A 23,904-nucleotide genomic window follows, 5' to 3' on the forward strand; every position below is an offset into this window, starting at 1 on the left:
ATAATGAAAATCGATTTTTAGGTTGCTTCGACCAACAATACCTCGTCTACCCTTAAGCTAACCAAAGTTGATTGTGAGTTTCCTATCACCCACAACCTTTTTATGTCCCATCATTAAGTCATTTTGCATAACTTGCCATTTTTCCATTTTATTGAACACTTGGAATATTTTAGTATTTTGTCTACTTTTGATGGCCTCTCCTATATACAGGCATTAAGAATACATTTCAATAAAATTTTTAAAAGAGAAAAATTGTGTTAAATATGGCAAAAATGCTCAAAACAGGCTTAAAAAAATGAAAACACAGAAATTTGGGCTAAAAAACAAACAAACAGGAATATCTTTAAAAAAAAGGAAAATTCTCATGCCTGTATAAACCTCTTGCCAACAGTGCATAGGGGTCAATACTAAATAAGCTACATAGTGCATTGACCTGGCAATGTCTTGCCTTTGATGTTTGAATGGTTATCATTAAAAAAAACCGATGTTTGTTAAATAATTAATGTTTAAAAAATGAGTAATTATAATGAATGAAAGAGTCGCCTCATCACTCAGCAAAAAATATGTGATGGGCCATTCCATTTGATATCAACACTCCCCCGTGGAAGATTTAGCTAAAGTCTTTCAGAGGGAGTATAAGTTCTGAATAGAATAGACAATTGGGCAACTTCCATTTGAAATAGGCCTACTCACTGCAGTTGTGGAATATATATATAAAGCCATAATACAGGGGGAGTATGGGTTTCAAAATGATTAACTCTGACCAATTACATTTGAAAAACATAGTCCCCTCTGTGGAAGATATTTCCAAAATCTTCCACAGAGGGAATGTGTATTTCAACTTGAATAGCCCAATGGGAAACTCACAATTAACTTTCAACAGCCTTATACCGATACCCAAGTAATTTTTGATTTGAAAAAAATGACTGACCAGATGCTACACAAATGATGTCCACAAAAAGCGATAATAAAAACACATAGTACTTTTGCCCCATGATAAAAACATATCATAGTTCTCCAGGCCCCTGTCTTTTAAAAGACAAATTATCCAGCAAACGGTTTAAACTCTATAGCTGTCTGCTGTTAATGCAAATCTGTAAACATCTTAAACTTTGAATGTTATGTCCGAACATGTTTTGCTTCATGTTTTCTACAAAAGAATATTTTTGCTTCCGTTATGCCCTTGATATCTTTCCTCTCAAAAAAGTTGATGTAAATAATACCTGACGTTAACCCTTTGCATTGCGTACGACCTGTTGATCATTCGTATGTCATAGATAAACTTAGTTTAGTATCATACTAGTTTTCATCCATTTCACACAGGGTCGTCAATCTGTTTTGACAGCGGTGGGGAGTGGTATTTACCAGAATTGTTAAAAAAGTGGCTGAAAAGAACAAAAAATGTCTCATTTTGCTAAAAACTCTGTTTTGACAGTTGGGGGAGGATATGGCTTGAATTGTCAAAAAGTGACTGAAAAGAACAAAAGTGTATTATTTTGCCAAACGGTATGTGGAGGGAATAATCCCCCCCCCCCCGATTGACGACCATAATCTTATAGAAACTCGACTTGTTTTTTTAGCAGTAACAACCTGTTCAAACTGTCTATCAATCTAATGCTTTATTCTGAACATATTCAATCAACGTTTTACGTGAATGAACTCGTTGACCTTGGTTGACTTTTGACGGGCAAGGAAGCGAAATCCATAAGAGGGAATCCCTCGTACTTCGTGCTTATCCTGTCAAATCTCCCATGTTGCGTATCGGTTTACCGTTGCACAGGACGACTTAATTCCTACCCTCCCCACTACAGGAATGAGTTGTACATGTCCGGCATCCATGCAAGCACGTCTTTGCGACAAACACAATTTAGACTTGTGACATTTGCCTCGAGCAAATCTAGCGAGAAGTTTCCCCCATAGTTATGAAAAAAAAATTTGAAGGAGCTAAAAAAAATGTGGGCAAAGAATATTTGTCACATAAATAGCAGAATAATTGGTGATCTTTTCAAAGTCTCACACGTGTGTTTTTGGAGTCGTCGAATTCTATTAACAGCGTAGAAAGCTGATTGACACCCCGGTAGAGTCAGGAGATGCATTGATTGGATAATAATGTGTAACAGCATTACCCTGAGGCTGTGAAATGCGTAAACATGGCGGGGTTTTCTAATTTAATGCTTTGAGTTAAAAATTGGTAGAAATATTAGTTTGTACATTAAAGTGAGCATGGACACTGCTGAATGTTGATTTGATTTTTGACGCAATTTGCTTACTGTCCAGACAAGCTTTATTCATACAATCTTTGACCTTTTTTATGGATGAGCATAATAGCTGTACGCTAAAATAGCTGCCATATGATTAAACTGTGAGCACAGGCAGCAGGAGTATAATATGTACCGGAGAAGGGGGTCACCAGTTTGTAGAGTCGCAACTCTCAACTCTGACTAAATTGTCACCTAAATGTGTCTTAAGTGTCTGTGCATGTGATTATATTACTAAAATGGAATTTATGCAACTCATCTACAATATGCCCTAGTACAAATTTAACCTACTTTCTAGAAATATATTGAACGTTTCCCTGCTGAACATGCTATCTACTGAAGATATCAAGATAGCTCACATGCTATCTTATAGCTCACATACTATCTGAAGATAGCAAAATAGCTCATATGTTATCTACTGAAGATAGGAAGATAGCTCACATGCTATCTACTGAAGATAGCAATATATTAGCAAGATAGCTCACATGCTATCTACTGAAGATAGCAATATAACTCACATGCTATCTACTGAAGAGAGCAAGATAGCTCGCATGCTATCTACTGAAGATAGCAAGATAGCTCACATGCTATGAAGAGAGCAAGATAGCTCACATGCTATCTGCTGAAGAAATCAAGATAGCTCACATGCTATCTACTGAGGATAGCAATATATCTCACATGCTATCCACTGGAGATAGCTCATATGCCATCTTCTGAAGACAGCAATATAGCTCACATGCTATTTACTGAAGATAGCAATATAGCTCACATGCTATCTACTGAAGATAGCAATATAACTCACATGATATCTACCGAAGAGAGCAAGATAGCTCACATGCTATCTACTGAAGATAGCAAGATAGCTCACATGCTATGAAGAGAGCAAGATAGCTCACATGCTATCTGCTGAAGAAATCAAGATAGCTCACATGCTATCTACTGAGGATAGCAATATAGCTCACATGCTATCTACTGGAGACAGCTCATATGCCATCTTCTGAAGATAGCAATATAGCTCACATGCTATCTACAAAAGATATAGCAATATAACTCACATGCTAACTACCGAAGACTGCAAAATAGCTCACAATTTTGTGTTTATTGGACCAATTTTCAATTTAAACTATTTCAGCCCAAAATAACAGTGAAAATTTTGTATTTACTGGGCCAATTTACAACTTTATACTATGGGGGTTGACATTTTCTTTTGAAGGGAGTTGGTTTTAGCGGGGAGGTTAATCTTTTCCTTTCTAGATTGAGTTAGTAAACCAAATCATTTAGGGGCTTTAACTTCTGTAACCATCCTGCACAGACCACACTGGCTCGCATTTGAAGATAGTAAGAAAAGTTTCATACCAACATACTGAAAATAACCAAGATTAAATCAAAATTATCAGCTGATGCACCCTCCCAACTGAACATTGGTTAAATAGAAAAACCTTGAAATAATTAAATAATAAACAAGAGCACCAATGGTGCTGTAGCTCATTTTCCCTAATTAAATATGCAAATTAGTTAATTAATATGCTTAACAACATGTGAGTATTTTTTGTTAATATCAATTACTTTGTACCAAGTTTTAAATTTCTATGATCTTTACACAAAAACCGATTACACCTGTCTCACCTTAATATAATGCAGGGCCAAATTTTTACGAGCTGCATAGTCAATAAGATAACAATAATGTTAATTGGACCACTAAGTACTTATCTTGGAGACAAACAACTGGGTGAGAAGAAAAACAAGAAACAATTATATTGAGGGTTTAGGACCATACACTGCAAACCCAAAGTGCCTATATTTCAGCAGATCCTCTAAAATTGGTTTGGCAGTAACAATGAGGGATTAATTACTAAATATAGGCACAAATTTAGACCACTATTTTAAGGAGTATACAATCCAGAAGATCAGACCTCAAATGTAGTCTGATAAATAGACTCAAAATTAGACACGATAAGCCCAAAACAGCATAGGGTGCATTTTACACATGGGTGGTTCTGGAATAAGAAGCAAACATGGGTAACATTATGGGCTCTTATAAATCATTGCAAAGGAGCAATTTCCAGTTCAGTGAATTGCTAGCAAACAATAAGCATGGATTTCAATGGTGATGTTATTAATACTATTATTTGAGCAGTAATTTTAGGCCCAGTCCACACTAGTATATTTTCGTCATCGTGTCGTAATTACCCGATTATGACACGATTATGATACATGAATGATGAGAACGTCCACACGGTTAGCATCTCGTCATTGTGTCGTAATAAATTCACGCTACGGTAATTACGAAGCCCATTGAGTAAACATAAATACAACGACAAAATGCGTACACACGGGTAATTTTCATCATTAATTATGACACGATCATGCTAGAAACCGGTCCAATGATGGAAATTTTCATCATTCGCGAATGATGACACGATTGTAATATGCCGACGACATTGAGCGGACACACGGTACTAATATTATAATACGATCATGACACGATCGTAATCGACGGGAAAAAACACACTCGTGTGGACCGGGCCTTACATATAGTTGTACAACAATCAACATTGAATAAGGGTCGGTTCATAGTGAATATTCGAAGGCTTAATATTCGCTTCAATACTTTTGTGGACGTCAAAATATATACGGCAACGAATAAAATATGAGTTGGATCGGATTAAATATCGCTCAACTGATAGCGAGATACTATTGATTTATAATGAAAGGCTCGAGGTCACCTGAGTATTTTTCGACGAAAGATAAATAAAAAAAAATCCCCAATGATTTTGACATGCTCTCAAGACTGCAAACCCGATTCTGCCATTTTTTAATTAGCGGACCTATTTTCTCAATAATTATAAAAAATACGACTTTTTTTTGTAAAATGCGACGAATTTATGTATAGGCTTTCCACTTTTATCTAAGCTATTTAATTCGCCACTCTTTCTGATTAATTCTGTATTTTACCGGAACAAATGGCGCATTGATTTAGTGGTGTGCCCCCTTATTAGTGCGGTAAAAGCGTACCCATTTTTATATGATATGAAAGTAAGGGACTATTAAGCCCGGGGCACTCCAACTTTGGAGGTGACGCGTATGTAGGGCTGTTAAGACCCCCTTTTCAGCATCGCTGTCACCCAAAGACCCCATATTTTTTACGAACACATGCTCGCTCCGCGCTCTGTCCCCCGACGACCCCCTATTTTTCCATTTTATCTGTCACCCAAAGACCCTTACAAGTTCAATTTGAACATGCAGCAACTTTCATTTATCACTGATTTTGTTACTTATTTTGAAAAAATTTGAAGCCATTTAGAACTAGAAATTCGATTTTCGAGGTTTTTGTGGCGCTGTTTTGGTTCTCACCCAAAGATTCCATTTAAAAAAGGTCATGTTCTCACTTAATGACCCCATATTTTTTACATTTTGCTCTCACCGAATGCCAAAAATCATGCTCTCACCCAATGACCCCATATTTTTTACATGTTGCTCTCACCGAATGCCCCTTAGTGCGAAAGCGCCAGCCCTACACCTATATCCATTTCAAATTGAAGTGCCCCCCCCCGGGCTATTAAGACGTCCAGGAAAAGGAAAATGCCTGGCATGAGGCAATAGCATTCCAATGCTGTAGTGATGGTACATGTATAAAGTAAATTATGATATTTAGGCTTACAAACATAACCTAAATGTACAAGTGAATGTTTCCATATTAACGTAGCTCTATTTAAATCGACTGATGCAGGAAAAAAGTCTAACTCCAAATTCAGATTTATGCCTCCACCCCGGTTCAGAGGATGATTTAAGCACTTCCCACCACGCCACTGTGTTGACTTGCGGTTAGCACAGCTGTGTGAGTGAACATGACACCACTGCTCGCACATTGCATTGACGGGCATGGTTAAATTTGAATTTGGACTGATATATTTACAATAATGCTAGCCGATTTCACATTTTATGTTACCTACAGAAGGTGAATTATCCTTTATGCATACATCACTTTTGTTCTGAAATCGACCAAGTAATAATGACACACGCACAATATTCTTAAACAACATCTTTTGCACAGAATTCAATGGGATTTGAAAAGTAAAGTGGCAGTTGAAACTCTAGTGATAACACGTTTGCAGTGCATGATGGGACTTCCTTAAATCATCCTCTGACCCCGGTTTTACATAAATAATGTTTGGCCCCAGTTCTAAGGTCCCCATATGCATCTGCCCCTGGCAGAGGATGTGTGAGGGTCTGGGGTGGTAAATCATTGGTTATTGATATAAAAATACGTTTGCCACGGAGGTTCACCCATTTTTGTCATCTTTTCCGCACTAGCGGAATTCTTGACGATTTTTTTTGGGCACCTATAAACGATGTTATTTTGGGCGGAATAAAGATGTAATGCGTTCAGTCAAATTCATAATTATAATTAATAATTAAGAGGGCAAAATAAGTAACATGTAGGAATAGATATATAGCGCTTTGCAATGAATATCTTCATAAACTATGCAGAACAACCAAAACCACGAGCTTTGGTACCCTATCATTGCGTGTTCTTTAAAATTTTTTTTTTATTTCTATAATTTGTGAATCAGGCATTAAAACACACTTAGGCCCTAGCAATGTAGGCGTACACAAGTTCGGAACGAGACTTTTAATCTTTTGACGTGTATTTCGTTCAAATGCGAAAATTGATTGCTCAATGAATCATGAAATGAGAGCAATACTACTTTGATGATACCGATCTCAAGTGGATATCAGCCAATGAAAAAAGTATTTACCGGAAATATATTTGTGGGAGTTGAATTTTGTTGACCTCCATGATTTTCTATTTGGTCGGTCACGGTTGGTTGTCTCATATTTAACTAGTGTGAGGGCTGTCATATTTGTCGTCGCTTCAATCATATCTTATGATATTTATTTATTTATTTATTTATTTATTTATTTATTTATTTATTTATTTATTTATTTATTTATTTATTTATTTATTTATTTATTTATTTATTTATTTATTTATTTATTTATTTATTTATTTATTTATTTATTTATTTATTTATTTATTTATTTATTTATTTATTTATTTATTTATTTATTTATTTATTTATTTATTTATTTATTTATTTATTTAATTATTTTTTTTATTTTATTTATTTATTTTTTTATTTATTTATTTATCTATTGCCTCATTCATTTCTTGATTTGCTTTGCAGTTGAAACCTGCAAGAAGGTATGGGTCAACCTCCGCGCTTGTTACAGGCAGGTCGTAAATGCCCGAAAAGCAAATCTTTTTGACTCTCAGGGCGTAACCAGACCTGACCTTCGGGGGCAAGATTGAAAAATTTCCCAATTTCTGATCAAAAGTTTTAGTATTTATGTTCGAGAGAAAGCTCGCTTGCGCAAGCGTTAAACGGATGGAGTCGGTGGGGTCCAGGGGCAAAGCCCACGCGGGGTCAAGGGGGCTGAGCGCCATGAAGCTCCTGGTTTTTTTGGCATATTAGAAAATATCAGTGTTTCAGAGAACAAATTTCACAATGAAAGTAGTAGGCCTATAGATCTTCTTCTCTTTTTCTTTCCCTTTTCTCTTCTCCCTTGAGTCCCTTCCCTTTTCTCTTCTCCTTCCCCTTCCCCTTTTCTTCCCTCTTTTTCTTTTTTTTTTCCCTTTCTCTTCCCTCTTTCTTTCCCTTTTTCTCTTCTCCTTCCCCTTTTTCTCTTCTTTCCCTTTCTCTTTCCCCTTTCCCTTCCCAATTTTTGACTCTTCTTCCAGGGTTTTTGTGTCCGGGGCAGCTTGCACCCCCCCGGCCCCCACTGGTTAGGCTACGCCACTGCTCCTATTTAGACCCATTTATACAGACATTAAATCATGACAATAGTTAAATGGAGTTTACCTATTATGATTTTATTAACTTCGTTAAAGAAATTCTCTAAATTTTGCTTACCTTGGTCAGCGGGCAATACTTGTTAACAGTCGGGGCAATGCTGTGAGTTGTAGAAATATATCTTTCTCCGGTTCATAGTTTTATATTCGAGCCGCATATATTTTGGCGCTTAAAAGCGTATTGAAGTCGAATATTCGCCTTGAATATTCACTTTGAACCAGCCTTAATAGTTAGTGATCTTCAGAAAAAGTGTATATCAAACCAATTGGGAGGGAGCTAGCAGACCATGAATGTGTCTATAAAAATTGTTTCCATAAGTAATTTTGTCCAGTATCAGTTTAACAAAGGCTAATACTCTAGATTCATATCTAATCTCCAATACTAGAAGTTTTGCTGAATTTAGACGGTCTAGGTTTGCAGTGATAGCTGCTCCATAGACATTTGGGTAATTTCTGCATTCTATATTGTACACATTTTACACCTGGCAGCTATTGCAGATAGGGTTTTCTTGCCCTAAATCCCTAATGTGTACTTTATCTCTTATATACAAAATTGTAAAAACAATCAAGTGCTTTATTTTTAAGATTATGTATAGGGTAGCTATTGCAGATACGACCTTCTCGATATAATTACTTTCACAACATGTTTGCCTGATCTAATTAAGTGTATTTAATTAGCTCTCAGTTTATTTGCTCAGTATTTTATCATGACTGCTAAGCCTTTATAGTTGTTTACTGGTCCCCCAAAAACCTCCCAATTGGAAAAATTACACATTATTAGCACATAGCAGCACCATTGAGTTATTAGTTAGCCTTGGTGCAATATCTATGGACTTGCAAAATGTATGGCAAGCAACACTGAAAAGCAAACATTGAAGCCGCACTGAAGCAATTAAAATTCAACATCTCTTTTACAAAATCGCCAGATCAAAGAGTTAGAACAGTGTTTGTAATATGATCAGCACCACAAACAGTCTGTAAAGGAGACTATTCTATGAAATCTGGTAAAAATTTTCGTAAGAAAATGCTCCAAAAATCACACTTTCCGTCCGAATTTTCCTAGCTAATTAAGTAACAATCATGAACGATCATGCAAAGATTGCTCCCTCAAATTAACAGCTCCATTGGTCAAACGATGTAGCAAGAGAAAGTAAAAAACATACAGAAATATGGACTACACCTATAGCTACATTTGCGAGCAAATGAGCTAAAAAAATCACATCAGGGAGCCATCACATCAATACTACCAGTACCTGTTGCTTTAAGGACTATAAAAACATAGCTCAAGTCCAGCAATAATAAATGCATTATTGTGTGTAATTTATGCCATGTCCGCAAGGGCATCGCTGAAGTCAATCAATTAAAACAAAGTATTTCAGTAAATGTCTACCATCCAATGTAAATATGCAATATCTGCAGTGTAAATTAGCAGTTAATACTGCCTTTTACTTTAAAAGTAGACCGATTCATAAAATCTTTTTCCCTGCTCTTCTCCACCCGGGTGTTGACTGCAGACGACAAGTTTCGAATTAAAAAACAACAATTCATAAATTTCAGTATTGTAAATTTTCATGACCATATTTGGAATCAGCATGAAAAATACATTACAGTGAGTACAAACAAGCCTAGTATTGGTTCAGTAAGAAGTAGACTGTTCAGAAAATCTTGTTTCTTAACTCTCTCCATGCAGGTGTCGACTGCAGATGACAAGTTAAGTTTTAAATTTAAAAAAAATTGAAAATGTCACAATTGTAAATTTTCATGAGCATTTTTGGAATCAGCATGAAAAATGCATTAAAATGAGTACAAACAAGCCTAGTATTGGTTCAGTGGATCTTTTATTAACAAGTAAATAGCATTGCAGGTACTCCCTTTTTACTTGGGATATGGGTGTGAATGATTTAGTCTGCTCACAAAAATGCAGTATCTGCTAGGTTATTTGCATGTAGATACTGCATTTTTGTGAGTACCTGCAATGCTATTTACTTGTTCATACTGTATTTTAACTAGGGAGGATAGAGGTACATGTAAAACATATTTTTGCAGCATTAAAATATTTTGTTTCAGAAAGAACCATTGTTTGTGGGATTTGAAATTCATGCAAATTTGTATTCCTTAAAGGCCTATAGAAAGAAAACATATTTGATTCCAATGCAACTTTTGTGAATCAAATGCATTTGCGAAATTTGCAAAATTTTCATGCATGCAAACATTTCATACTTTACAGTATATCAATGTAATTGTGAAGACTTGGCTCATGGGTATATTTTTTATTATTTTTATTCCGTCCATTTTTCTATCTTTCATGTATTCAGGCTCTTTGATCAATGACTCGGCCGGCATTTTATTCATAATTTCATCTTGATTCTTCATTTGATTGAAGCTTGATTGTTAATTTGATCATCATAACATGCATTAATTTATTTTATATAAATTGATAAGCTGATGTTCCATATACAACACATACAAATCTTAAAATAATATTATTTCCAAGACACCTTGTTTTTTAAGCACTGAGGTGTTGAACGTTTAATTTTTAAGAAAAAGCTCAGATTTTAACACAGGCACAAAAAAAATCAAAAGGTACCCCTTTAGCCTTTAAGCTTAAAACTGATTGATATTATTGTGCCCTCATCAGCCTCTTATCACAACTGTTGGAAAAAGATATTAAAACAAACTTTTCTCACAAGCTAGATGAGACCCTAGGTTATAAGGCCAAAAAAATAAAATATTGTGTTGCCCTCAAGTGGGAAAGTGGAAAGTTGGGTCGGTTGATTATCCTTTTTTTTTTTTTCTTCTTTTTTTTTTTAACCTTCAGTTTTCAAAAAATCATCACAAATATTAAATAATGCTTCTTCCATAAGGGACATTTGGCAATTTTAACTGCTGGATACTTGTTAGGCAATCAATTTAAGACTGGTCTTTCAATAATCTTTTTTTTTTTTTTTTTGCCTAATCATGGAAAATATGAAAGGGCTACTATTTGCAGAAACTGAGATATAAGGTTGGATGCAGAACATTTTGAATGACCCTTGTACTTTCAAATTTAACACCTTTTTAACAAGGAGAACTACAAATAAAATTGCACATAAATTACTTGATAATACACATGATGCTATATGTCATCAAAGTCGAGAAGGATTTTCCAGAATCTGGCGTGACAAATTTTGAGGGCTAAAAATACATATTCTTGTGTGTTTGCGCTCAGAGCTGTTGCCCTAATTGAATCCTTGTGTTCTGATAAGCACTGATGTGTTATTTCTTCCTTCCACAAGACATAGAAAACCATCGCCAGAATCTCAGATTGACCTAGAAACGCTCTGAACCATTCCAAGATGGCCGCCTGGTTCCTTCTTACTTTATTATCTTCTTTATTTTACTCAAGAGTGACAAATGCCATCGCCTGAATCGACGGTTTATCACCACCTTTTTGTGTGTTTGTTTCATGTTACTCTGAATTTTATCTGCCCCATTTGTTGTACATATACTCTTGTCAAAGGAATTCTTCCTTTTCTGTCTCTTCATCTCTTTGTCTCTTGTTCACTTCTTGTTATCTTTCTGTCGCTCCCGCTCTCTCTCACTCACTCTCTCTTTACATTCATGTTGTTTCATGCACTTGCCTCTCTTACCTACATCTGTTTCCCACTTCTTCCATTTAAAGGAGTATTTCATGATCTTAGCATCCTCTTTTTATGACATTTGTCAGTAGCAAAAACCTTATTTTTTTTTTTTTTTTTATTCCCACAAATTTAGTTCATTTATGGTTTATGTGTACACTGCTCCATAGGTCACTGTGTTGAAATATGTCTTTGTACACCAGAATGTAATTAAAATTTGACAATATGAATTAATCTGCAAGAAATATTTTTGTATATAAACATTATGCAGCCAGAGGTTTTCTTTTTTTTTCAGATTACAAAATGCCCCTTTAAGTTTGTCTGTCTGTTTGTTTGTCCATCTCACATGTATATCTTGCTATCCATCTTGTTCTATTTAGCTTCTCTCACTTCTCTCTCTTTTTCTACTCCTTTCCCCCTCCCTCCTCTCTTCCTCTTTTAAAATAAATTTCTGTTTGCATTACCTTTCTTGATATTTTTCTTCTTTTCTTCTACATTTGTCCATCTGACAGTCTGCCTGTTTGTCTGTGATTGTTTCACTATTAATTATATATCACTCATAATAATAGTATATCTTTAACCTATATAATTACCAGTCTCTGTACAGTCTAAACTATGGTTCACCTCAAGTTTGGTAATGACGTCAATATATGTTTGTGGTTGCGCTGCAAGCGTGCCAACAAACCACCATTGTATGTGTGTATAAGCTCTCTGCGATTAACTTTAAGTGCGCAATTTTACTCTCTCCACGCGAGTGTCGACTGCAGATGACAAGTTTCAATTTTTTTAAATATTCAAAAAAATTTGGAATTGTAAATTTTCATGACCATATTAAGAATCAGCATGAAAAATGCATTAAAAGGAGTACAAACAAGCCTAGTACTGGTTCAGTGGTTGTTGCGATAGCTCTTGATAATTTGAGAATATATTTAAAAACTTTTTACATTGAAGCCAATGGCTAGCACATAGAGTATTAATACTGCAACCAGTCAAATACACACCTACATTACTACCGAAATTGAGGTGAACCAAAGTCTATCTCTCTGCTGTCTACCCTCCTTGTCTCTCTCGCTTCCTTTGTACCTCCCTTTCAATTCATATATGATTAGCTTTTGCACATCTATTAATTACACTTGACATTCATTACCGATTTTACCAATTTATTTTGAATTACTTTTATTAATAAAATTAACCCAGTTCGACAGAAAGATGATACAAGTAACCACGTAACTATAGATACTGCAATTCAGCCTAGTTTTCATCGCAGTTTTTGTTTCCAAATTGGTAAAAAACACTCTTTTGTGGCAACAAACTATTCATGAATTCATTCTTTTCATCAAATAGCCCAGATATCTTATTATCTAACAAATTTGCTGGCATTCAATCTAATTTCATGAACCGAAACCTCTTGGGAAATTTACAAAATATTTTTTTCGCTAAATCATCTTTTACCGATATTAAATTTGTTATTACCCAACAGTTCTTTGCATTAAGCGAATGTCGTGTAATAAGCTTATGTCAGCATCTATATATTTGTCTTCTTCCTCAACACAAAATAATGCATTTATAACTCAATAAGTGCTTATTTTTCAACAAAACCGCACCAAATTTTTTGTCCCGTATCATTCATGATAAATTCAGCGGTAATAGTAACATTGATTAGTGTATAGTCTGATATTGGTTGATCAATGAAGCATTAGACCAGGGCTGACATTCCTGTCACAATGCGTTCTTATACACCCATGTGATGTAGCATTGATTGTTTTATACCCGCTTTTACTGTAATATGCTTCAATTCCATGCAAGATATTGCTAATAAAAGTACAAATCCGACAACATTATGTGCGTTTCCGCATGACCTTAGTGGGAGAAATAGGTCATAGACTCATATCTAATGCTATTGATGTGCACACTATGCGTTATCACTTTTTAGATCATTTTGTTGAAATAATTTATGAATATGATTGATAGAATTATTCTTTTAGGTGTAAATATTTATCATTATTTATTAACCACCATTGTAGAACATCTGGGGTCCAAAGTGCCAATACATAACAAATTTTGGTAATCATTGCATGTAATTCAGTTATTTGTGATAACAGCTATTAATATTCAGCAAACACAATCTTTACAACCATCGTTTTTTATGAAAACAAGCATTAATCATTACTGCATGATTGTCATGTATTGTTGAGTTAAACTTTTTTCCAACAAATATTAATTTTCAATCTTATTACCAAACTTGAAATCAATGCAAAAACATAATTATAAACATATTTTTGGTACAGCAGTTCTTGAGATACCATGTCAATCTGGGAAACTCTATAAATGTTGCAAACATTTCTATACATATCACCTATGTACATTGCAGCAGACAATTACTAAGCACGTAGCATTACTGTTTAAATATGGAAAGGAAATCCGACGAATTGTGTCAATTTGAGGATGAATTACGTCGTTTTGAACCAGATTTTGTGACAGTTTTAAAAGATCATTTCATTTCCTGAAATATTTCATGAGACTGTATACAAAGTCAAAATGAATTTGACAAAAATTAAATAAATCATATTTCAGTAATCCACTCTGAGAATTACATGGGTAAAATTGTATTAGCGACTTTATTAGGAAATGTAATTTTAAGTCTACATCAAGATTGCTGTCTGGTGCAGACGTACAAACACATTTAAGCCTGGTTTAATGAAATTCTAATACCTGCTACTTAAAGAACATGATGGGGGATTATTACTGATTTTTATGACTTGTTTTTAAGTAATTTATTGAGAAAGATGAGGTAATTTAGGTAGAAAATGTGTTGATAGATGAGGACATTTGGATGTAATAAGGCTAAGATGGGACAAAAATGCTGAAGGGGATAACTAAGGTGAGGTATTAATTAAGACAAACAGAGGTTTTTTTTTAATGATTAGTATTTATGCCTATGTTTGACATAAGTCTAAAAGTATATGAAGTATACTTAATGAACAACTCCACTGGGATATTCCGGTTTTAATTCATACACCCCCTATGGAAGACATGACCTTAATCTTCCACACAGGGAGGGAGAATTTCAAATGGGGTTACCTGAATGGGTGACTGCATTACACATCTACACATCTACTGTGAGAGTGATAAAGGCCATATCTTCCAGGGGGTGTATGGAGTTCAACTGGAATGCTCCAATAACATCCCAAACTAATCTTCAATGACTTGGCATTGAAATCCGGTTGAATCTATAGTACCAAACACAAATAACTCAAGGATGAAATTACATCAATGTCCTCCTGTGTTTACACCCCTTGATAATCAATAAATCCCCTTTGGATGGTCATGAAGGCACTTGAACTTGAAGCTTAATCAAGGTAAAGGAAAGACAAGGTTGAATGGTATAAAAACAAGAATAGATATAATGCTCTTATAACAAGGCGAATAACACAAACAAAATGGTTATACAGTGACCTGCAGATGGCTTTTGGCATTATGCAAAAGTAAATATATATCATCTTATTTTTAGCACATTTCAGCCAGTCAGACCCTGATATGTGCTTCCAGGCTTTATTTCCACCCCTACCTCTATCCAATTTGAATGTTTCTAGATATAAACCTGGGGTTTCTATGTTGGGCTACTAGTTACCTCAGAATACACCAACATAGTGTTTGCTGCCCAGTCATAAAATATATAAACTTACCTCCCCATCAACTAAAGTATAAAATTCAAACAAAACAATTCCAGAAATAAATGTTATTTAAACTTTTCTGGGAATTCTTTTTTTTGCACCCTGGACTCCCACCATTGTTCTATTTTGAACTAGCAAAATGTTGACCCCCCTCACAGTCACAAACACACCCACCCACCCACAACCTTCAGCAATTATGGTGTTCTTTTCACATAATTATCTTTTATTTAGTGAATGTTTTTTCAACAGCCTCTGAAGAAGTGCTTTACAAATGTCAAATTGTCTTCTGAGAAAACAAACCACCTCTTATGGGCCTATATAAACAGATAAATGTAATTTTACATGTAAATCTTGACAATTGCACTACATTCCCTCTATTTCCCTCTCCCTTCCACCATCAAGGTTGCCCCAGCTTGTCCCCTTACTGGGAATAACTCTAGTTATGTCACACTGAATTCTTATAACCTAGATGACTTGCAACCTATTTGTTCACCTTGATTTGGTGAATACCAGAGTGAGCAGCATTTTAAGGGACCTAAAATGAGCGTTTATTGCGTTCGACAGTATTTTTTGTGGGACATGAGAGCACCTCAGACCTATCGAATTGCATTCTGAATACGAAGCATGTCTTCTGATATCAAATAATTTACATTTTTTGAAAATCAAAATATAATACAAATTTTATGACAAATTATAAAAATTTGATATTTTTCAAATTTTTGATATATAACAGTCCTCGAAGTAAATTATATAAATCTAATGATATATTCTTAAAGTATATGTAGCAGGGAGGAAAAGCCGACGGTCAATTGAAAATTTTGACCTTTCATATTGAAGATATGGATTTTTTTCCCAAAAAGACCTAATTTTTTTTTGTGTTTTGGGAAAAAAATCCATATCTTCAATCTTTAAAGGTCAAAATTTTCAATTGATCGTCGGCTTTTCATCCCACCTACATACACTTTAAGTATAAATCATCAGATTTATAAAGTTTACTTCAAGTACTGTTAAATATCAAAAATATCAATTTTAATGATTTGCCATAAAATGTGTATTAAATTGCGTAATTTCAAAAAATCTAAATTATTTGATATCAGAATGACATTCTTCAGTATTCAGAATGCAATTCGATATGTCTGACGATGCTCTAATGTCCCAAAATAAATACTGTCCAAACGTTCATACCCCAGCCCTTAAGTGCTATATCTACAAAAATCCTGTAAAAGGTCCACCATCAAGCTTTGCATCCTTTTCCTTACTTTTTCAAAGAAACAATTTCTGAAACAAGGATTCTATTTCTGAAAATCAAGAAATTTCTGGAAAATATCATATCTTTGCTCATATTTTTAAAAAACCTGAAAATAATTTTTAACCTGTTTTTAGAATCTTTAAGTTTAGGGTCATTTTTTGAGCAGCTATGTACTTTTTACTCATACAATTTACAGCTTACATAATTCACAGATTTGTAAAAACTTAATTCAACAATAATAAAACTCACAGAAATCCGATCATTTTCTATAATCCTTATAATTAAAATAAAATAATTCCAAAACAATGGCAAATCCTCTTAAAATCAACTTAACAATAGCCCACTGTTTCATTATTGATACAAATTTCTCTTTTCAAAATCGTGCATAAAACACACGTCTGCATGTATCTTTCATTTTTCTCTCCACGCATGACAAGAAAAATAAACTGTGCCCCTTACTCGGACAAGACAACAGGGGTGAACGATCGAAACAAGAATGCTCACGGAATAACAAAATCACTGCAAGGAAGAGGCAGATTGAATATGCAATTTATTTGGACAAAAGACGCAGACGGACACTAACGAGTGATTTGTCATTTTCAGACGTCACCCAACCTAATTTCCTCCTTGTCATTGGGCTATTCCGATTAAAATACATACACCCCCTATGGAAGACATGACTTTAGTCTCCCACAAATTGGGTGTAGATTTCAAATGGAATTCTGGTAACTCCATTTGAAATTCACACTCCCTGTGTGGAAGATTAAAGGCCGTGTCTTCTTCCATAAGGGTGTATGGATTTCAACTAGAATAGTCCATTTAGTAATGAAAGGAACAAACTATGAAGAAAATAACATGTATGTAATCATTGCTGTGTTTGGCTGTTGCCAACTTCCCATTATATCCAAAGCTACTGTTTGGGGTAATTAGAGGAAGAACCAGTGACAAGAAGCCACAGTTCCCATTTGCAATCCGTCACTAACTTGTTCATTTTCTCACCCCTTCTTGTAAATCTTGGCAATTACAAGGGGAGAGTGCAAAGAGCTGGAAGGTTTTTGTTTTTTTCAATATACAAAGGATAATATCTGCACAAGAAGCACACACCTAGCAAGGTGACAAAAAATGGGGCACCCAATGTTATACGATGCTGCAAAAACTTGCAAAAAAGTGCATAAAAATACCAAAAACTGCAAAAAGTGCAAAAAAGTATATACACACACATCCCGACATGATTGCATGATTCTTATGTCCCTACTCAAAGCAGAGGAGAGGATGAGAAGCAGGGAAGTAGGAAGCATCTTATATTACCATGTTATTAGGGATGTCCATATATTTCCATCTATGATGGAGTCAGCATGCTGCGGGTGTGACCGCAGTGGATCTCTGTTTTACGCAAAACCCTTAGACAGGGGTAGCAATTTCAAGTAAAAGCACCGCTGGAAATGGGTAAGGGATGCAAAGCTCTGGTCTTGAATCCTTGTGGAAAATAACCCAACCCCAGGTACCATCATTAGATACCCATGATAGCGTTTGCCCCCAGAATGTAAACACCTACATATTTTGGTTTAAATTTGTCGACTAATTACAAAATGGTGACCAATTTTGTAACTTGAAGACTGCCTAATTCCTACCAAGATGTGTATATATTTTATACTTTGCAAAGCAGACAACATAGAAAGCACAGCAAATCACACATTTTTCACATCCCTACTCTAGGCGGAGGAGGGGAGGAGAAGTGGGAAGCTTCTCTTCTTACCTTGTTATTAGGGATGTTAGGGATGTCCATATTTCCGTCTATGATGGAGTCAGCGTGCTCCGGGTATTTTCTTAAAAGATAATCCAGAATAAGCTGGGTACCAGTGTGATCAAAACTTCTCTGTAAGAAGATACATGCAAAGTAGAGGAAAGAAATGATGTTTGTGAGACTGAAATTCGCTGACGGACATATATCATGCCATGCAAATTGAGTACACACAAAAGTGAACACAAAAGAAATTGCCAACACATGCTGAAAAAAACCCATGTTTTGATTTATACAATCAAATCCACAATACCTCAGCCCAACTAACAGATTGAAATCCATACAACCCCTATGGAAGACATGACTTCCACACAGGGAGTAAGAATTTCAAATGGGGTTACCTGAATGGGTGACCCCATTTGAAATCTACACCCCCTGTGTGAAAGATTATGCTCAGATCTTCCATAGGGGATGTGTGCAATAGCCCATTGCAGCTGACCAATGTGGCCCCAATCACTCCTAAATCATATAACATCAATATAGATGTGTTGCTAAGAAGCACACACCCTAGCCATACCGCAATGAACCTTCGCGGCCAGGATCTGTTCTCCGAGTTCCATAATGTTACACCAGAACAGGTCGCAATAAGTTGTCCAAGAAAATGTAAAATGTGTAAGCTACTTAACACTACCATGTCTTACATACCTTAGCACACTGAGTCTAAAGCGAGCTTCAGACTCCGTATTGTACGTACAATATTGTATGTACAATATGTACGTTATTTAATCTATTGCCATTCTATTTCCAGTAATGTTTAAGTTCTAACGAATGTTTGATGATGTAAAATCGATAATATATTTCTACTAGATATTACATGTAACATATTATCGATTTTTCGTCATCAAACATTCGTTAGAACTTAAACATTACTGGAAATGGAATGGCAATAGATTAAATAACGTACGTATTGTACATACAATATTGTACGTACAATACTCGGAGTCTGTGGAGCGCTTAATGCCTTTCTGGTTGAGCTCACTTGACTAACTTGTGAATGAATCACTGAACCAATACTACAGATATTTGCCAGTGCCCAATGACTTCTCAGTCCATACCCTGTCCTGAAGAATTTCAAGCCAGCTATATTATATCCATAAGAACATTTCGCAGGAACTTGTCACACACACAGGCAAGCAAATACCAAATGGCCAGTATGGGTAATGCATACTACGTGACAGTTGGTGAGGACGGAGGAAATTAGAAGACAGAACACAACAATACCTGGTTATCAGTTACCCTGTTTTCTATTCACGCTATATATCTCTGCTTCCCAACTCACAATGTTGTATCTGCTTTGCTTGTTACCAGATGATACTTTGTTTTACTTTGGGAACTGATAAAATGAACAGGGAAGTATATGCTGTGTAATGTACTTTTTGATATAGAATTTGTTCTTTAGGAACAGGCGGGTCAAAAAAAACCTCCCAAGTTAAAAGGCAGCATCTGTTTTTTTTATAAATTTATGTACAGTAATACTTGCATTGGATGGTAAGATAAGAGCTGGTTCCAGTTTGTCACGCCCAGGAAGGGGGAGGTGCATGTGGAGCCTGTCAAAGTGGGCCTGTCACGGTCTCCTCCACCGCACTGAATGTGCTAGGTAAGATCTATGCATCATCCACTTAAATTTTAATTTTGACTTATCATTTGTCTATGGTTCCAAATATTTTCAGTTAGCACATGACCACATGACCACCAGTGCTAGTGCCAGGGGTGAGGGCAAGGGCAAGATCGGTGCCAAATGCCCCCTACAGCTGCCCCTCAGTAAAAACCCAAAATTATGAAATTTTTCACTTTCAACATCAATTTTATGCAAAATTTGTTGATTTTTGACCTCCCTGAAATTCACTTCCCTCCCCCCCAAAACGACACAAATTCTGGTGCCACAACGGATGACCACATAAAAAACCATCATTTATGATAGCAATTAACCATTGAATTCAACTCAAAATCTGTTGAAACTACACTACACCAATTTTAAAGGTAAAATTTCTTTCTAGAAATGATACAATCTTATCGTAGTGTAGAGTATACCATATACCATAAGATGCATTTTGCACACTTTTCTAACCACTTCATATCAGATGTCAGTTTGAAACGTGCTACACATGCTGATGATATCTTTACTGGTTGCCATCATTATGTATATACAATGACAAAATGCTGCTCCAAATGGCAATGAAGTCAAATGAGCCTTTATGACAGTAAAATTATTTTCACTTATTTTAAAAGCAATATTGTTTCCATGGCAATGCCTGTAATTTGCTGAAAATCTTATCAAATCACACTTACAATTACCAAGATATGACCATTTGTACTTTTCTGAGAATAATAAAATACAAAAGGAATCCACTGTTTCTTTCTTCCATATCTCAGAACAAAAGGAAGCTACAAGTGACTCCTTTTGCTTGATCAAATCACCTTTGAAGAGCCAATAGTAAATGATATATATTAAGCGATGCTTGACCCTTCTTCGGATGAAATGACCAAAAACAAACACTCCCATGCACTGACTGACTACTGATATCATGGATATGGTCACTGCGTTGGAATGATAGAAAGAAAAAAACGGACGCAATTTGGCTCTTGTATACAGGTTAGAAAAATATCAACATGCTTATAGGAGAAAGAGAATTGCTAATGCATTATATTCACAATACTGAACACCTCATTATTATCAATACTGAATTGGTTCAGATGAGGAGGAAACTCTAGAGGTATGTTACTCTCCATTGGAAATGCAATATCTGCTGTACCAAATGAACAGTATGCCAATTACAGTCATTCCTCAAAAATTAGGGTGTAGAATTAATATCCACAGTAAGACATGTGAGGGCAGGATTAAGGTTAGGGATAAGGTTAGTATAAGGGTTAGGGTAAGGATAGAGCTAGAGAACAAGTTAGTAATACAAATACAACCAAGAGGTTATTGACTGCTATACACCAACTCATCCCAAGGCAAGGGGGGCAGATCCCTGACACCTAAAATGGGGACGGAGAAGCGGAAAAATGGGGATGAGGAGGGGAGAAAAGAGAGAATGAAGGGGAAGGGGAGAGAGAAAGAGAAGATAAAGGGGGAGGAGAGGGACAAAGAGAAGGGAAAGGGGAAGGAGAGGGGAAAGAGAATGGAAAGGGGAGGGAAAGGGGAAAGGGAGTAAAGGGAAGGGAAAAGGGAAAGGGAGTAAAAATAGGAACGATACTGACATCCCCCCAGACTGACAATGCTGGCTATGTGCCTGAGCTGGGTAACCCATGCAATGGTGACACCCATGGGGAATAGGACTTACCCACGATGCCCCTCCCCAATCAGAAGAAAAATCCCACTATTTAGTGCAAAAATGCAAAATTAGGCTAGTTCTGATTTTTGTCCCTCCAGTTGTCCCTCCGGTTGCCCCCCCCCAAAAAAAAAAAAAAAAAAAAAAAAAAAAAAAAAAAATCCTGGTGTCATGCCAGCCACTGAGGTTACAGTCAGGGTTTAGAATTAGGTTTAGGGTAAAGCTAGAGGACAAAATTAGGCATACACAAAAGAGAGACCTCTCTCTCTCTACACCATCTCGGCGAGACATTCAGAGCCAAAGCAGTGCACAAAAGGCCAGTTTGTTCAACAAGATACTTCCCAAGAACGACTTGCTGAAGCTTCACCTTTAAAAACCTTTTCTCACCAAAGTTGGAAACTCACAAGTGTTAAAAACTCCACACATCCACCTCATATGTGAACACAACTATTTTTTGTCAACTATTTTCGAAAAGATTCCTTAGAGAGAAACTACATGCAGAGAAAATAAATACTTTATGAAGCCACTTTATTCCCGGTTATCCGCAGGGAATTCCCTTAAACCTGAGTAACTGCATACAAGCGGGAAAATGGTCGTTTGTTGCATTCAGATCAAAAAACTGGGACTATGAATGAAGACAGTGCAGTTTTAATCCAGAATGATTCAGATTAATGTAGATTTTGAGCTATTCCCATTGAAATTCAAAACACATGGAAGATATCACTTTAACAGGGGGAGTGTGAATTTCAAATGGGGTTACCATCCAAAATGGGTGACTCCATTTGAAATCTATACTCCATGTGTGGGAGATTAAGGTCATATCTTCTTGTGGGGTATATGGATTTCAACTGGAATTGCCTATTTTCCACATTATTTAAGTCTGATTTTTTGCAAATTGAACCGATTCAGATTAAAATGCATCGTCTGTACAGCTAGCCGATGAAAGGGAAAACCTGTCTGTTATGGGGGATAAAGTAAGTGAGGTAATTCCATCTGTGCACCTAAGCTGTTTTTATGCACCTTTATATAAGGTTATATACTATGGAGCAGTCACTAACCAAAATAGCATCATTCCGATAGAACAGTTCAGTATATCCATACAACAACCATTGCCAAAATGTTGACCTATTAAAGTTGATGAGTATGAGTATATGCCTGAGCACATTCAACCTGTTCACATGTGATTTTATGAATGTACATAAACTAGAACTTTGTCCTGGTATTAATTTTGAACATACTAATCGACAACCATGCATATAGTTTTCACAGTTTCATACCATTATTCACCCTGATGTTTCCCGCATGTGTTGAAGTATGAAATAAGGATGATGCATATAAAGTTGCAATTTCAGATAAATATAATGTTGGCAATTTTTAAGTGAAAAATTGCAGATGAGGTGGACAGTGGAAGGTAGTGACAGAACTTTAACTTTTTTCCCTTCCTCCCTCCACTCCACTCTCCTCCTGTCTCAATTGTTTTGGTATATGTTACACACAGTCTTGGCAATTTAATTAGGTTAGCTGATCACAGTTGTTCAAACTGTTTGGGATAACTACAGACTACTCACCCTATCACTTTGAATGTCATGTCATAAATAGCACCAGATATAAACATGATAAATGCTGCCATGTGTAAGGTTGCATTACAAGGCAATATTTCACTCTTTGCCCCCTTCCCAACTTGAGCTTTACCTCACCCCATCCATTCATTCAAACGAACAAAAAACATGGAAAAGTTCGCTCTCTTGTGTAGCACCGACATAGTGCTCTCTAATACCCATAGCCCAATGGTTCCGCACACATGATAGAGAGTGCCACGGTCAGCAAACTGAGCTAGTTCGTTATCTTGAACGAAAACCTCTAATTCTATACAAATGTTCAGATTGTTGCCCTCCCATTAAATTCCCACTCCCATTGACTGTACAAATGTAGCAATGAATAATGTATGATACATACATTTTACATGCACAGTGCACTGGTGGGAAAACTCACACAACTATTAATAGCTGGCCCGTTGGCTATTCCAGCTAAAATGCATACACCCCTATGGAATACATGAGCTTAATCTCCCACACAGGAGTGCCAATTTCAAATGTAGTCACTTGTTCAGGTAACCCCATTTGATATTAACACTCCCTGTGTGGAAGATTAAGGTCATGTCTTCCATGGAGGGGGGGGA

At 35.9% G+C, this 23,904-nt stretch overlaps 1 protein-coding gene across 1 annotated transcript in view; it reads right to left on the bottom strand.

Moving 5' to 3' along the window:
- Positions 1-23,904, bottom strand: part of LOC140150452 (SRC kinase signaling inhibitor 1-like) — a 569,935-nt gene that overhangs the window by 131,834 nt on the left and 414,197 nt on the right. Inside the window, exon 3 of the mRNA XM_072172468.1 lies at positions 18,409-18,528. Coding sequence (XP_072028569.1) covers positions 18,409-18,528 — 120 coding nt within the window. The remainder of the gene's footprint in view (positions 1-18,408; positions 18,529-23,904) is intronic.

The sequence above is a fragment of the Amphiura filiformis genome, chromosome 4, assembly GCF_039555335.1.
Source record: "Amphiura filiformis chromosome 4, Afil_fr2py, whole genome shotgun sequence".
Lineage (NCBI taxonomy): Eukaryota > Metazoa > Echinodermata > Ophiuroidea > Amphilepidida > Amphiuridae > Amphiura > Amphiura filiformis.